This window comes from Thamnophis elegans, chromosome 14 (assembly GCF_009769535.1).
Source record: "Thamnophis elegans isolate rThaEle1 chromosome 14, rThaEle1.pri, whole genome shotgun sequence".
Lineage (NCBI taxonomy): Eukaryota > Metazoa > Chordata > Lepidosauria > Squamata > Colubridae > Thamnophis > Thamnophis elegans.
In genome coordinates, this window is record NC_045554.1 from 9,877,552 (window position 1) to 9,890,699 (window position 13,148).

General features: G+C 43.2%; 1 protein-coding gene across 1 annotated transcript in view; it reads right to left on the reverse strand.

Moving 5' to 3' along the window:
* MAPK8IP3 (mitogen-activated protein kinase 8 interacting protein 3) overlaps nucleotides 1–13,148 on the reverse strand; it is a 67,946-nt gene that overhangs the window by 25,976 nt on the left and 28,822 nt on the right. Inside the window, 5 exon segments of the mRNA XM_032230860.1 lie at nucleotides 2,417–2,498; nucleotides 3,491–3,643; nucleotides 5,091–5,148; nucleotides 8,277–8,294; nucleotides 13,060–13,071. Of these exon segments, the coding sequence (XP_032086751.1) occupies nucleotides 2,417–2,498; nucleotides 3,491–3,643; nucleotides 5,091–5,148; nucleotides 8,277–8,294; nucleotides 13,060–13,071 (323 nt within the window).

The window sequence follows — 13,148 nt, forward strand, 5'->3', positions numbered from 1 at the left end:
TTTTTGGCTGAGGGTTTATTTTAGTGCATGCGCTCAAAAGCCCAATGGGGCTTATTATCCAGGAAGGTCTTATTTTTGGGGAAACAGGGTGTTGGCGACAATTTTTTTTTATTTTAGAGACATATTTCAGGAGACTTTGACAGATTCTGTTTCCTCCTCTAGACTACACCAATCAGGTTGTTTAAAAAGAGGTCCAGCGGTTTTATGGAAGGAAATTTTCTCGACATAATTCCTACTAGCCCAACCAAGAACCACCAGCTCAGCAAAATCTTAAGAAGAAACAGAATGTTCTCAAAATCCATGGAATGGAATATTTTGCACCAACCTACTTAACAGATTCTTCTGTAAGCTAATATTAACATCCAGGCTTAATTTCCTGTCTTCAGATATTAGTAAGAGTTAGTGGGTTCAAATTAAATTAAGTTAAATCTACCCACCGAACAGCTTTAAACACAGAGGAGGGATACTTTGGGGGAAATGGGATGAAATGCTGAAGGAAAGACTGTTTAAAGCAGTATACAGAAGGATCTTAACTGTGATAGAAATAAGGACCTGAATTTCTATACAGCTATGGCTTAGATGCAGCTCAGGTCCCCTCCTGTATCATATGCTCATTCTTATCCATGCATTATATCAGGACGTCTCTAGGCTGGAGTACTGCAATGTGCTCTACATGGGGCTGCCCTTGAAGAGTATCCAGCGACTTCAGCTAGTCCAGAATGCGGCCGCGCGAGCAATTGTGGGTGCACCTCAGTTCACCCACATAACACCTATCCTCCGCGAGCTGCACTGGCTACCTGTCGATCTCCGAGTACGCTTCAAGGTGCTACTTGTCACCCATAAAGCCCTTCATGGTAGTGGATCTGGGTACTTGAGAGACCGCCTCCTGCCAATCACCTCCACGCGACCAATTAGATCACATAGATTAGGCCTCCTCCTGGTTCCATCTGCCGGTCAGTGTCGACTGGCAACCACGCGGAGGAGAGCCTTCTCGGTAGTAGCTCCGACCCTTTGGAATGATCTCCCCGTGGAGATTCGTACCCTCACCACCCTCCAGACCTTCCGCACAGCCCTTAAAATCTGGCTATCCCGCCAGGCCTGGGGCTAAAGACTGTAACCCACCCGAATGGTATGAATGTTGTGTTTTTTAATTATGTATTGTTCTCACGTGTTAAATGTCTGTTTCCCCCCCCCTTGAGTTGTAAGCCGCCCTGAGTCCCCCCAGGGAAAAGGGCGGCATATAAATAAACTTTCATAACTCATAACTCATAATTCATATTCAAATGTTGAAATATCTAAAAACAATTTCACAGTTTGGTCTGATCAAGGGTCGAGGCGAGAGTAGCATGATTGTTTTATAAGCGCTTGCAACTTAGCACTTATTATGTCTTCTTATTCCATCACACGTGAGATATTGGAGATAATTTTGCATCAGAAAAAGAAAAAATGCATACGTGTGGGTAGAAAATAACCATGTTAAAGAGAAGACCGAAGAAACATGCTATTAGTACACAAAATTAAATCCAGCCTTCTTAGGGCATTCATAGGTTGTGTGTGAATTGGATATTACATTATGGTGCATGCAGTTTACAACTATTTCACATATATTGTTGGTGTTTTTTTAAAGTCACTGACTCTTCTGCATGAGGCAGTATGAGACCCAAAAAACAAAGGAGGAAGAGGAGGAGGAGGAAGGGTTAACTTTTAAAACACCCTCCTATAACTACTATTCAGCTTTTCTAGAACAGGGGTGTTCAGCTCGATTTCATTGAAGGCCACATCAGGATTGTGTGTGACTTTGGGGGGGGGCAGGGTAGGCACGGCCAGGGTGGGTGTGGCCAGTTCAACATCACTCAGGTCGGGGCTCCTGCGGCAGCCCAAACACTCTGCCAGCGAAAACAGGCTCCCGAGCTCCATTTTCGGCAGTGACGGCCTCCTGCAACCCTCTGCCAGTGAAAATGGAGCTCGGGAGGAACGCACGCGGCCCTCGCAAACTCCGTTTTCATTGTTTCCACGGCAGCCCTGCAAGCCAGATCAAAACACTCTGCAGGCCAGATCAAAACACTCTGCAGGCCAGATCAAAACACCCTGCGGGCCAGATCAAAACACCCTGCAGGCCAGATCTGGTGCATGGGCATTGAGTTTGACACCCCTGTTCTAGAGGGAGTCTTCCTGGTGTTTTCAATACACTCAACCTATACAGTGAATGTCATTCAGGAATGACTGGTTGACCAGTTACCAATTCTCATCATCATGAGACTACACTCCACCATAGTGACTATAGATATGGCAATGCTCCCATGTACATGCGCAGTGACGTCATAATTCCAGGGTCATTATTCAAGGAAATGGAAAATAAAGACCCTCCCTCCCCCAAATCCCCTCATTCCCTAGGCATTTTAATAATGTAATATACCAATTCTGTACAGAGATAGCCGCTTACATCCTCCACCTCTTCTTTGGGTTCTCGGCGGGCAACGATCACCTCCGATTTCACTCTGGAGGGGAAGAAGAATGAAATTTATGAAACAAGTCAGAGGTGGGTTCCTACCAGTGCGCACCTATTCGGTAGAACTGGTTCATCAAATCTACCGAACCGGTTAGAAGAGGTTCCACCAGTGGACCCAGAAAGCAGGCCACACCTACAGAAGAGGTTCCAAATTTTTTTGAAACCCACCACTGGCACATACACACACAAACACTCACACACACACAGAGAGAGAGAGAAAGAGAGAGACAGACTGACTGACACACACACACACACACACACAGAAAGAGAAAGAAAGGAAGAAATAAATAAATTAAAAAAGAAAAAAGAAAGAAAAAGAGTGAGAGATGAAAGGAAAAAAGAAAAAAGGGACAGAGAGACAAAAGGAGAGAGGGGGGGAAGAAAGAAAGAAAGAAAGAAAGAAAGAAAGAAAGAAAGAAAGAAAGAAAGAAAGAAAGAAAGAAAACAAACATATGGCCGGCAAGCCACTCCCGCCAGGTCACATAGCCGGCAAGCCACTCCCACAAAGGAAGCCACACCCATGAGTAGGTTCCAAAAAATTTTGAAACCCACCACTGAAACAAGTCCAGAGGTTACACAAAGGCAGAACAGGGAAAAAAAAAACCTTGAATTTCCAATCATCAGATAGGCTGGTTTCTTTCCTGTCTCCCAAATTTAAGAAAAATTAGTAGACGTCTTTGCATCGTCTTGAGAATAGTCGGAAGACAGGAAGTGTCTCTTAGGAAACTAGACTTATTTCACATGCTTTCTAACAGATAAAGGAAGGAAGGAAGGAAATAATGAGAGTGAGGGAAGGTCTGAGGGAAGTCCTGCCTTGGCACTTGGCCACCACAGGTGCCCCCCAACCTGAGTGACTTTGAGCTGGCCACGCCCACCCCAGCCACGCCCATCCCAGCCACACCTACCCAGGATTCCCCCCAAGGTCAAACACAACCCCAATGAGGCCCTCAATGAAATCGAGTTTGCAGATGGCACACTCACTTTTTAAGCTCTTCCTCCAGTTCCTTGATGCGGGCTTCCATCTTGGATTTCGCCTGCTTCGCTGCTTCCAGCTCTCCTTTCAACACCTCCTGTTCTCCGGTAAGCTGGTCCACTTTTGCAATTAAGTCATTCTTCACAATATTCAAAGCATTTCTACAGCACGGCAAGTCACAGAAAGAAACAGAAATATATTCAGCCCGAGACTACGGCTAGCATCATAGGAAACACTTTTAGGAAAAAAATGTTGATCGGTAACATAAGGAAACAATGGGATATCGTGGAAAGTCATAGCTAAAGCATAAGGTATTTAAACTAAATCCTGAATCTTAATTAGTTGGATTCCCTTTGTGCCAAGCTATCAATGCTACGGAAATGAACAGACTCCAGTCTTTCTTAACCAGGTTACTAAATTGTCAGCTATTTATTTATTTAAAAATTAAAGGTTCCCCTCACATATCTGTGCTAGTCATTCTGGACTCTAGGGGGCGGTGCTCATCTCCATTTCAAAGCCAAAGAGCCAGCACTGCCCGAAGACGTCTCCGTAGTCATGTGGCCGGCATGACTAAATGCCGAGGGTGCACAAAGCGCCGTTACCTTCCCACCAAAGGTGGTCCCTATTTTTCTACATGCATTTTTACATGTTTTCCAACTGCTAAGTTGGCAGAAGGGACAAGTAACGGGAGCTCACTCTGTTATGTGGCGCTAGGGATTTGAACCTGAACTGATGACCTTTTGATCGAGAAGCTCAGTGTCTCAGCCACTGAGCCACTGCATCCCTTATATTTATGATTTATAATATTTATTATATGCTAGTATGGCAAATATTACTAATATTTATTTATTTAGTGTATGGCAAGTACATGGACTTATAGTAGCTCAAATGTTAATGTCCAGTCCACCCAGCCATTCAAGGACAGAGTGGTCTAGGTTGAAAAAAAATCAGACATTGGGCCAGTCTAAGCTCTTGATGGACATTGGGACACAATGTGGTGGATATTTTGTCGAGGAGCACCAAAGTCACATTAAGGGATAGAGACAAAACCCCACTTGAACAATGGGTCCTGGCAGACACCATGCTGGGTGCGGATCCTGTTCAGAGCTGACCAAAGCTGGTGAGGAAGGTAAAAACCCGGCACCTTTTGACATTAACAGTCATCTATATAACTGCCTGTACCTGGGCGTTCAGCAGCCCATTTGGCTTTCCACTGTGTGCTGATGTCAAAGTTGTTAGACAGCTGTTGAGTGAGTGCTGGAGAGTGCTTCCTAGATTGAAGCCTGCCAATTGACAGATGAGGAAGATCAGCTATTGTCAGCTATCATCCTTCCCAACCTGGCTATGGGCGTTGGGAGTCCACCAATATCTGGGGCCACAGGAATAACAAAGACCGTGGTATGGGCTAAAGATGTTCTTCATTTCTGCCTTTGCCAATTGATTGGGTAGGTTGGGTCAAAAAAGCTGCTAAACCCCATTGGGCAAAGATATCAACAGAATGGAGCAATCAAGGACGAGATAAACTGAACAAAACCAACACACGCAGCACCTCGTCAACTAGGAACTCATGCTAAAGTCACAAGGAAGCAGGAAAGGGAGAAGTCTTACTTGGTCTCTAGCAGCTGCGTATTCTCCATCAAGAGATTCCCCACTTCTTTGCCCATTCCTGGGGGAGGTGGGGAAAAAAAAAAAGCCGTACAAATGTTGACACATACATTTTGGCAAAAAGAAAAGAAATAACTTTCTTGTTCAAAAGCTTCTCATTAGTTACAAAGAATGGAAGGAATGGTATCAGAAGATAAGTTCCATTCATCCCAAAACTTCCCTCGGAAGGTAAGGTGGAAGATTATTGGGGGGGGGCATGAAATGCTGGACTGCAGATTTGCTGCCTATACTCTAAAAAGCTGTCATTTTTTTAAAAAAAAGTCTAGCTAAGGACAAGTTCAAATTACACTGGGTTGTTTTCACTCTGGATTTAAAGAACCATGGTTCTGCAAAGGCAGAACGGGGCAGAGGTCAACACACAAAATTCAGTAACTCTGGGTTCATTTTCTTGTTTAGCCCAGAAGCAAACTGAGCATCATTCACAGTCTAAAGTATTTAACAGAATTGGTGCAATATTTTTTTAAAGGAGAAAATGACTAGATAAGTTTACTCTTCAAGGAAAGTTGATGCAAACAAGGAATAATTGTATTGAAATTTTCCTTTGGAGCTTAGCAGCCAATGGCAACCCCTTTGGTGATCACGGGATGGGAAGCTATGCATCCTTGGTCTGGCCATTCTTTGGACAGAAAACCACTAAGGAATCAAGGACTATGAGCCAGGCTGGGAAGTCCAAAAAAGTTTGCCAGAAAAATAAGAACAGCGGCAAATCACCATCATATTGTTGGCAAGAACAAGTAGCAATTTGTCTGTGAAGTTATCAAGAGTGTATATCAAAGGGAACCTTAATTTGCCTTCTTCACAGGTCAAAACACATTGCCAACCTTGGCTGAATTAAAAAAAATACTAATTGGGATTGGTCCTGGTTTGCCTCTAGATCAGAAATACACGGAAAGAAATTCTGGCAGATAGGCTAGACTGAGAAAGCAAGAAAAGTTCTTAATAGTACAATCATCTCTCATTTCCATACTTTCCCCAAGAAATGTACATGAAGGTGGCCATGAAGTCCACTAAACCTATGCTCAACCTGAAGGGGATCTCATATTTCTACTTCAGCATGTCATTGCTAAATTGGTCCAACTATTAGAAGGCCTTCAGGTTCTTCTAACTTTCATCTGGCTCTTTTTTTAACCTAATACTTTGTTGACATAAACGTTCATTCAACCGGAGAACAACTGCCTCAATTTATCAAGGCCCCTGAAAGATCTGTATTCTCATGGTATTGAATCGCTTTTTCTTGAAATCTAGAGGTATATACAGTACTGACAGAAGGAATTCCACAAGTGCATTCCAAACATGGCAGTCTTTCGTTTTTGAGAATTTTGAAGGGTTTTTTCCACCAATAACAACCTTTCTCTCCCAAGTGTTTGAATAAACTGAAATGCTACCTCTGATTTAGATGGACCTCAACAGATGGAAGAGTCATTTGGTGGCCTTGGAATTCCCTAAGCTTCATCTAAGGCAAGTTCTACAAACAAAAGCTTCCTGTGGAGGTTCCTATCCTTGCAGCCAATTAAATTGCATTGAAGTTCATTCTTTATAGGGGAGCGTTCACTTCAAAGCACTGAGAACTTAACAGAGAAGAAAGCGATTTCTTCCTTCACAAAATGGAAGTGGTACTACTTTGAATCATGCCGTCCCAATTCCAGATGTTTAAAAGAAGAGGTCTTCTAAAGTTCAGTACAGAGCCAACCTCTGCCAGCATCCAAACTCTCTTCTACTTCACACTGCGTAGGAAAAATAAACTGTTTTTTTTTTTTTGTTTTTTAAATGCGGGGTCTGTTTAGGTTTCTTTCATGGGACAAATGCACACTCAGGACAAATGAAAAGTTAACAAGAGAATCATGGGAGCATACATAAGAAGTGAGAACACATCACAACACACCGGGGCAGTGCACAGACCTTCTTCCCACAATCAGATGGAGATGAGTTAGAGATGGCAGAGGAATGCCCACTTCCCAGGGAGAATGGAAAAGCAGCTGCAGTTGTGTTGAGAGGACATGAAGAGGTTAGTCCCTTTTGATGTTTCAGGCAGCATTTGATCTGCACGGAGTTTCGCAGGGCACAACCAAGAACTAAATCTTTGGGGGACATTAACAAGGAACTGATCCTGGTCTTGCCTTTTCCTTCTGAGTTCAATCTGGCTAGTGAAAGAGTCCAGGTATGATGCGTTTACTGTTTATTCTAGCACTCCTTGAACATTCAGAGAGAAAAGGTGAGCCTAAAGGAAGCCAAAGACAAATTCCTTGTGTGTCCAATCACACTTGGCCCATAAAGAATTCTACATTCTACAATGGGGCCTCTTGTAAGAATGGGAGACTTGGTCCATGCCATCCAATCATGATATTTAAGGCAGATTTTGAACGCAAGTTTCTTTAGATACGACCTTCTCCAATTTAGAATAGAAAGATGAGCTTTTAATCAGTAATAACACTAAACAAATAGGAGTCGGAAATCTCAGCTTGCCGCACCAAGAATCATCTGGTCATCTCTGAGTAGAACTCTTAGAATTGCCTATATTTGAATATTCTTTTTTCCTTTTTTGGAAAAAAAAATAAGATCTGCAATGAAAATGACCTGATGCAGTTTCAAACTGGCGGTGGAAAGAAGCTATGATAGAACATCTCTAACGTACACAAAATTAGCAATTTGGGGAAAGCCTCTTTTTTCCCCACCCACATTATTTTTCTGAAATGTGTGATTTTGAAAAGACAAGTTTGGTGCACGAGTCAGAAAAAACTGCCCAACGAATTGCAAAGGAAGTGGGCTGCTTAAGACTGATCTTCCCATCAGCTTGCTCCAGGAGGAGAGTTCCCAAAAGAAAGAAATGGAAGGGGGAAGGACCCATTTAGTGGCTCCCTCTTGGAAGCTGCTTGAAACATCAAAGTGGGTAATCCCCTAAGTCCCAAGAGAAGAGGGAAGGACAATAATACCTCCTAGATGATGGCAACTGAAGAAGATCTGCTTCTCAAGGAAAAAAGCACCTTCATTACCATCACAGGAATCAATACAAAAAAACATAAACCAAGTCCCAATGGATCCCAGAAAGAAGACAAAAAAAAAAGGATGAAGAGATGCCAAGTGAAAGAAAAGGGGAACACCCATAGGTTTTAAAACTGGCTTTCGCCTTACCAAAGAAATCATCCCGTACTATGAAAGTCATTGCATATGAGAGAAGAGGGAGCAAAGGATCCAGAGGGGAAGAGATACAGGAGAGAAAAAAAAGGGGGGGAAAGGGAAGGGGAGGGCAGGGAGAGAGAGAAAAAGCAGCCATTAAATACAAGTCAGCAAATGGTGATAACCATCTTAGCACGTATGTGTATGGGGAAAAAAATCATTTACATGACAGCAAGGCAATTCTTCACCGGTCTGATCCAGCTAGCAGAAGGACCTGCTTCTTGAGTGAAAACCAATCAAGTGACAACTCCTGAGGACATCATTGTTCTCGCCACCTGAGTAACAACCACCTTTCGGCTTGTCCAGATGCGATAGTACAAAATACAGCCTTAGAGAAGTTCCAGAAGAATATAACTTCTGGATCAAAAGCTTGAAAGAGCACCCTTTTCTTCCGATTTCAAAAGAACGTCTATCCCCAAAACCTTTTCCTCCTTTGGTAAATAAAGGGTTGTCTGTGTGGAGTCCTTGGTGCTCTCTGAACTTGGTTGTTTTCTTGCAGATGTTTCATTATCCAACTAGATAACATCTTCACTTTGAATGGCTATTCTAATTCTCTTCCTGTCTCCTATCCAGCTCCAGGCTGTGCTGCCTCTTGTCTCATCCCCTCTCTGGACTGGGCTCCCCCTTTCCTGGAAAATTGCTGTTTTGCTGTAGTCCATCAACCCAGTTTTTGTTCTGATCTAGCCTTCCCAAGAGCATGAAGCAAACTCCTTGTCCCGAGGAAAAAACCCCTTGTATTCATTACTGTGAATTCTGCTCATTCACATCCAGCAAAGTCTTCCGAGGGAGGATTTAAAGTCACAGACCCTTATCTGGCTTGGAGAGCTGCCAGGCCGATATCTGCAAAACTTGGCAAGGAGTCTCGGAGAGTCACAAACCAATTAAGTGAACTAATTGTGTCCTGCAAACTCCACTCCTCTTTCTCTCCTCTTTTATTTCCTCTGGGAGGGGCCATTCATCATCCACTTGTGGCCTTGCTCTCAAGTCGACCCCTGTTCTTTAGCTGTTCCCTTCGCCTGGCAACTCTGCTCATGCACACACTGGGAACAGGCTCCAGCTGTTCTTCTGCCCCACTGCTGTCTGACTCTGAAGGCAACTGATAACTGGCATACGGCTCTGACCCCCTCTCTGCCTTCGACACAGAGCCCTCATCGGAGCCTTCCCCAGACTCCAGGACTGGCCCAGGTTCCTCCCCAACCTCCTCACTGTCCGAATCTGCTGCCAGCTCTGCTGGTCGCTGGTGGGTCACAACAGTTTTCCCTTCATGGGCACCATCCTTCACATTGGGTAATGAAACATCTGCAAGAAAAAAACCAATCTCGGAGGGCACTGAGGACTCCTTAGTTCAACCTTGAGCTACAACCTTGAGCTACAAATATTCTCTTCTAAAGTGTTATCTAAAGGATTCTAAAGAAACCCGAATCAAAATCAGATACCCTGTGTTTGTGGGTTAGATCCAAATATTCTTCTTTTTGAAAGAATGAGAGGGAGGTTTTGGGAAGAGCTCATTGCATTCAGGGAATAAGGAATTTGGGGATCCATCCCATGGTATCCTTAAGTCCGCCTCTCTGAACTGGAACATAGCAGATGAAGAATGCTGTTGCTCTAGGACCCTGTTTTTAATGTTATAACAGCAAGAACCTTTTCTCCTATTGAACAAGATTTCTGTGCCCGTCCTAGGCAAGATACACAAGTAACAAACAAACCAACAAAAAGTTTGGGGGAATGAACCATCGAAATCAAACTGTGCCTTTTCATCGGCTGCAACCAAATTGAAGATCTTCATTACTTATTCAATCATTCTCAAAGGCAAATGAAATAGGATTAAAGGGCATAAAATATCTCGGGTTCAACCCTGGGGATGCAGGCCGACTTCTGTAGCATTAAAACATAAAGGTAAAGTTTCCCCTCGCACATATGTGCTAGTTGTTCCTGACTCTAGGGGGTGGTGCTCATCTCCGTTTCAAAACCGAAGAGCCAGCGTTGCCCGAAGACCATCTCCGTGGTCATGTGGCCAGCATGACTAAATGCCAAAGGCACACCGAACGCTGTTACCTTCCCACCAAAGGTGGTTCCTATTTTTCTACTTGCATTTTTACATGCTTTAGAATTGCTAGGTTGGCAGAAGCTGCGACAAGTAACAGGAGCTCACTCCGTTACACGGCACTAGGGATTCAAACTGCCAAAACCCAACCTTCTGATCGACAAGATCAGCATCTTAGCCACTGAGCCACCGCATCCCTTTTTTAAAAACATAGAAACACCCAAAGTGTAAGGAAGAGCTCGTCTTCTCTTGGAGGAGGAGGAGGATGTGAGGAAAGTCCTAGCATTTTTACTCTCTCTGGAGAGAGTAGATGCTAGTATTTTTACTTTCTTTGGAGAAGCAGAGGGATGTGAAACTGGTAGCAACAAAGAGAGCAAACTGGGGGTGGTAAACCTTTTTCTATTAAAGGTTGCATTTGGGGGGGGGGGTGATGTTTCAGGGACTATGTTTCCAGAAGCTAGAAAAATAGTAAGTGAAAGCACAGCTTCTTTCTCTCTCTGCCATGTCCCTTTTTCTCTCTCTCTCTCTCTACCACTATCATCTCATCTATCTATTTGGATTTCTGGGAAATTCACTTTATTTTTCTCTGTTTCCTTATCTTCTCCTTATGAGTTTTGCCCCAAAAACAATACTCTCGGGCCGAGACTGAGATTAAACTGGAGAGCCAGGAAGAGGAAGTAGAGATGAGTGGCCTCAATTTTAACCTCAGTCTCTGGCAGATTGGACATGAGAATACCCATCAGTGACCTCCCACAGGTCATTTTGGAGAACCACATAACCTGGTCTTGGCTGAGGCTAAATAACTCGAGAGCTGCAGGTAGCCTATCCTGACAAAAAAAACTCCCAATTTCAGAGATATAATGAAAACATTGGGTTTCTTGGTGCTGCTTCTACTGCTATCTTTAGAATAAGAAATGAATGAAACAAGGACCTTAACAACTGCACTGGATTAATGTAAACAAGCTTTCTGGTTTTCCAGCGGCTAAATACAGTACTTAACTTGATAATGATATTTTTGGGAATTCTGTAAGCCACTGGGTCTTAAAAAGCTGAAAAACTGGTTTGCCGAATTTTGTCACAAATTGCTTTTAAGATATGCTAGATAAGGATGGCTTAATCGCAGGGGATATTAACAATAGGAGAACAGAATGGTGTAAGAAAGAAAATATCCTTAAAACAAGCTTTTCTTTATAATAATGTAAGTCAACTTTTATCAAAAGCTGCTGGAGTTAGATCGAGCAACTACCAAATCTATGTCCTTCTGTCCTCGAAGCTTAATCAGTGGGAACGAACAACTAAAAGTGTTGCAGATAAGACTGGGAATTTGGGGGGGGGGGAAATAGCCTAGAAAGAAGTGACAAATTACTGTGCTGAATCCATGGGGTCACCAAGAGTTAAGCTTCCATCCAAGGAAACCCTCTTTTAAAGCCAGTAGACCTCAAAAGAACTCTAGCAAAGAAGGGGAAAGTATAACTGTTCAAGTGAAGTAGTTCTTGATGATATGCGATCCAAGAAAACAATATCTTGTATTCTCCTCTAAAAGTCCCAGGTTTATTATTAACAATGGGGAAAAAAGGAGAACATCACAAACCAACTCATTGTCCACTAGTTGTTTCTCCCCCACTTATTAGTTTATCAGAAGTAGCGCCAGATCCATCCAGTTAATACTAATTAAGACAGTAATTTCATTCTGGCAACCCCTAAATATTGCAGGATTATAATTCTCAATTATGCTTGACTGCAGACTGACCTGATTGGGGGATGAAGTCCAATCACAACACAAGGCTATATTTTAGAAACGGGTGATTTAAGCATCATTCTTCCAAATGGGTTTATTTTTTTAATCACCTAAGAATGGATGGATATTTAATTTCAGGCTTTGGTTCCTGACATGTCTTAATTAATAAAGAAAATACAGTCTTCATCCCATATATCAGGATATCCCAAAGGAGATGGGATCATGTGGACAGAGGGGATGGAGACTGCAGGAAGGAAATGGAAGCAAAACACAAAAAGTGAACTCTAACTGTCAGGAGCAAGCAGCCATCTTTTAATTTCTTTTAACAACCCCATAATCCCTTGCGGGGTGGAGTCTGGGAAGCTGAATGGAGCTAGCGGACTGTTTACTGGCCGGATACCCTTCCTGATGCCAATGCGGAGTTTTGTTCAGCAGATATATTGTCAGTGCGCCCAGAGAGAGAAATACCTGCCTCTATATAGGATTGAACTCACAGCTTCCTGGTTGTGAGGCGAGAACGCCACCTCTAGGCCACCGCGCCACACCTCAGGAGCAAGCAGCCACAGCCTCTCATAAATACCCAGTCAGTACCTTAATTGTTTGCCACATATGTTACAAGAATCTCCTCATACTGCTTGCCTTTCCCTGGAAATGACCAGATAAGGCTTAATGGCTCTTGGGGGAGGTCAAGCTTATGCTGTATGTGGCTGCACAATGATTCCAAGCTAGGTCCTTGCTTGACTCCTCCTTCCAGCCTAGCTGGCAGGTTCCCAACATCCACTGTCCAAACTAATAAAAGCAGGGAAAGGTAGAACCAAGTTAACAGAAGGAACTTTTGACAGGATTTGTTACATGTGAATATTCTCTGAATTTGTTTTAAAATTCTAGAAAAAAAATTTTTTAAAAGGAAAAGGAGGAAAACAAACCAGGAATCTAAGGAGAGGAGAAATACACACCTGAAAATTCCCCTATGGGCCATGTCCCACGAAGCACAGAGAGAGGAAGGAGTGGAGTGGAGGGGGGGGAGGGAAAAAAAGTCAATCAA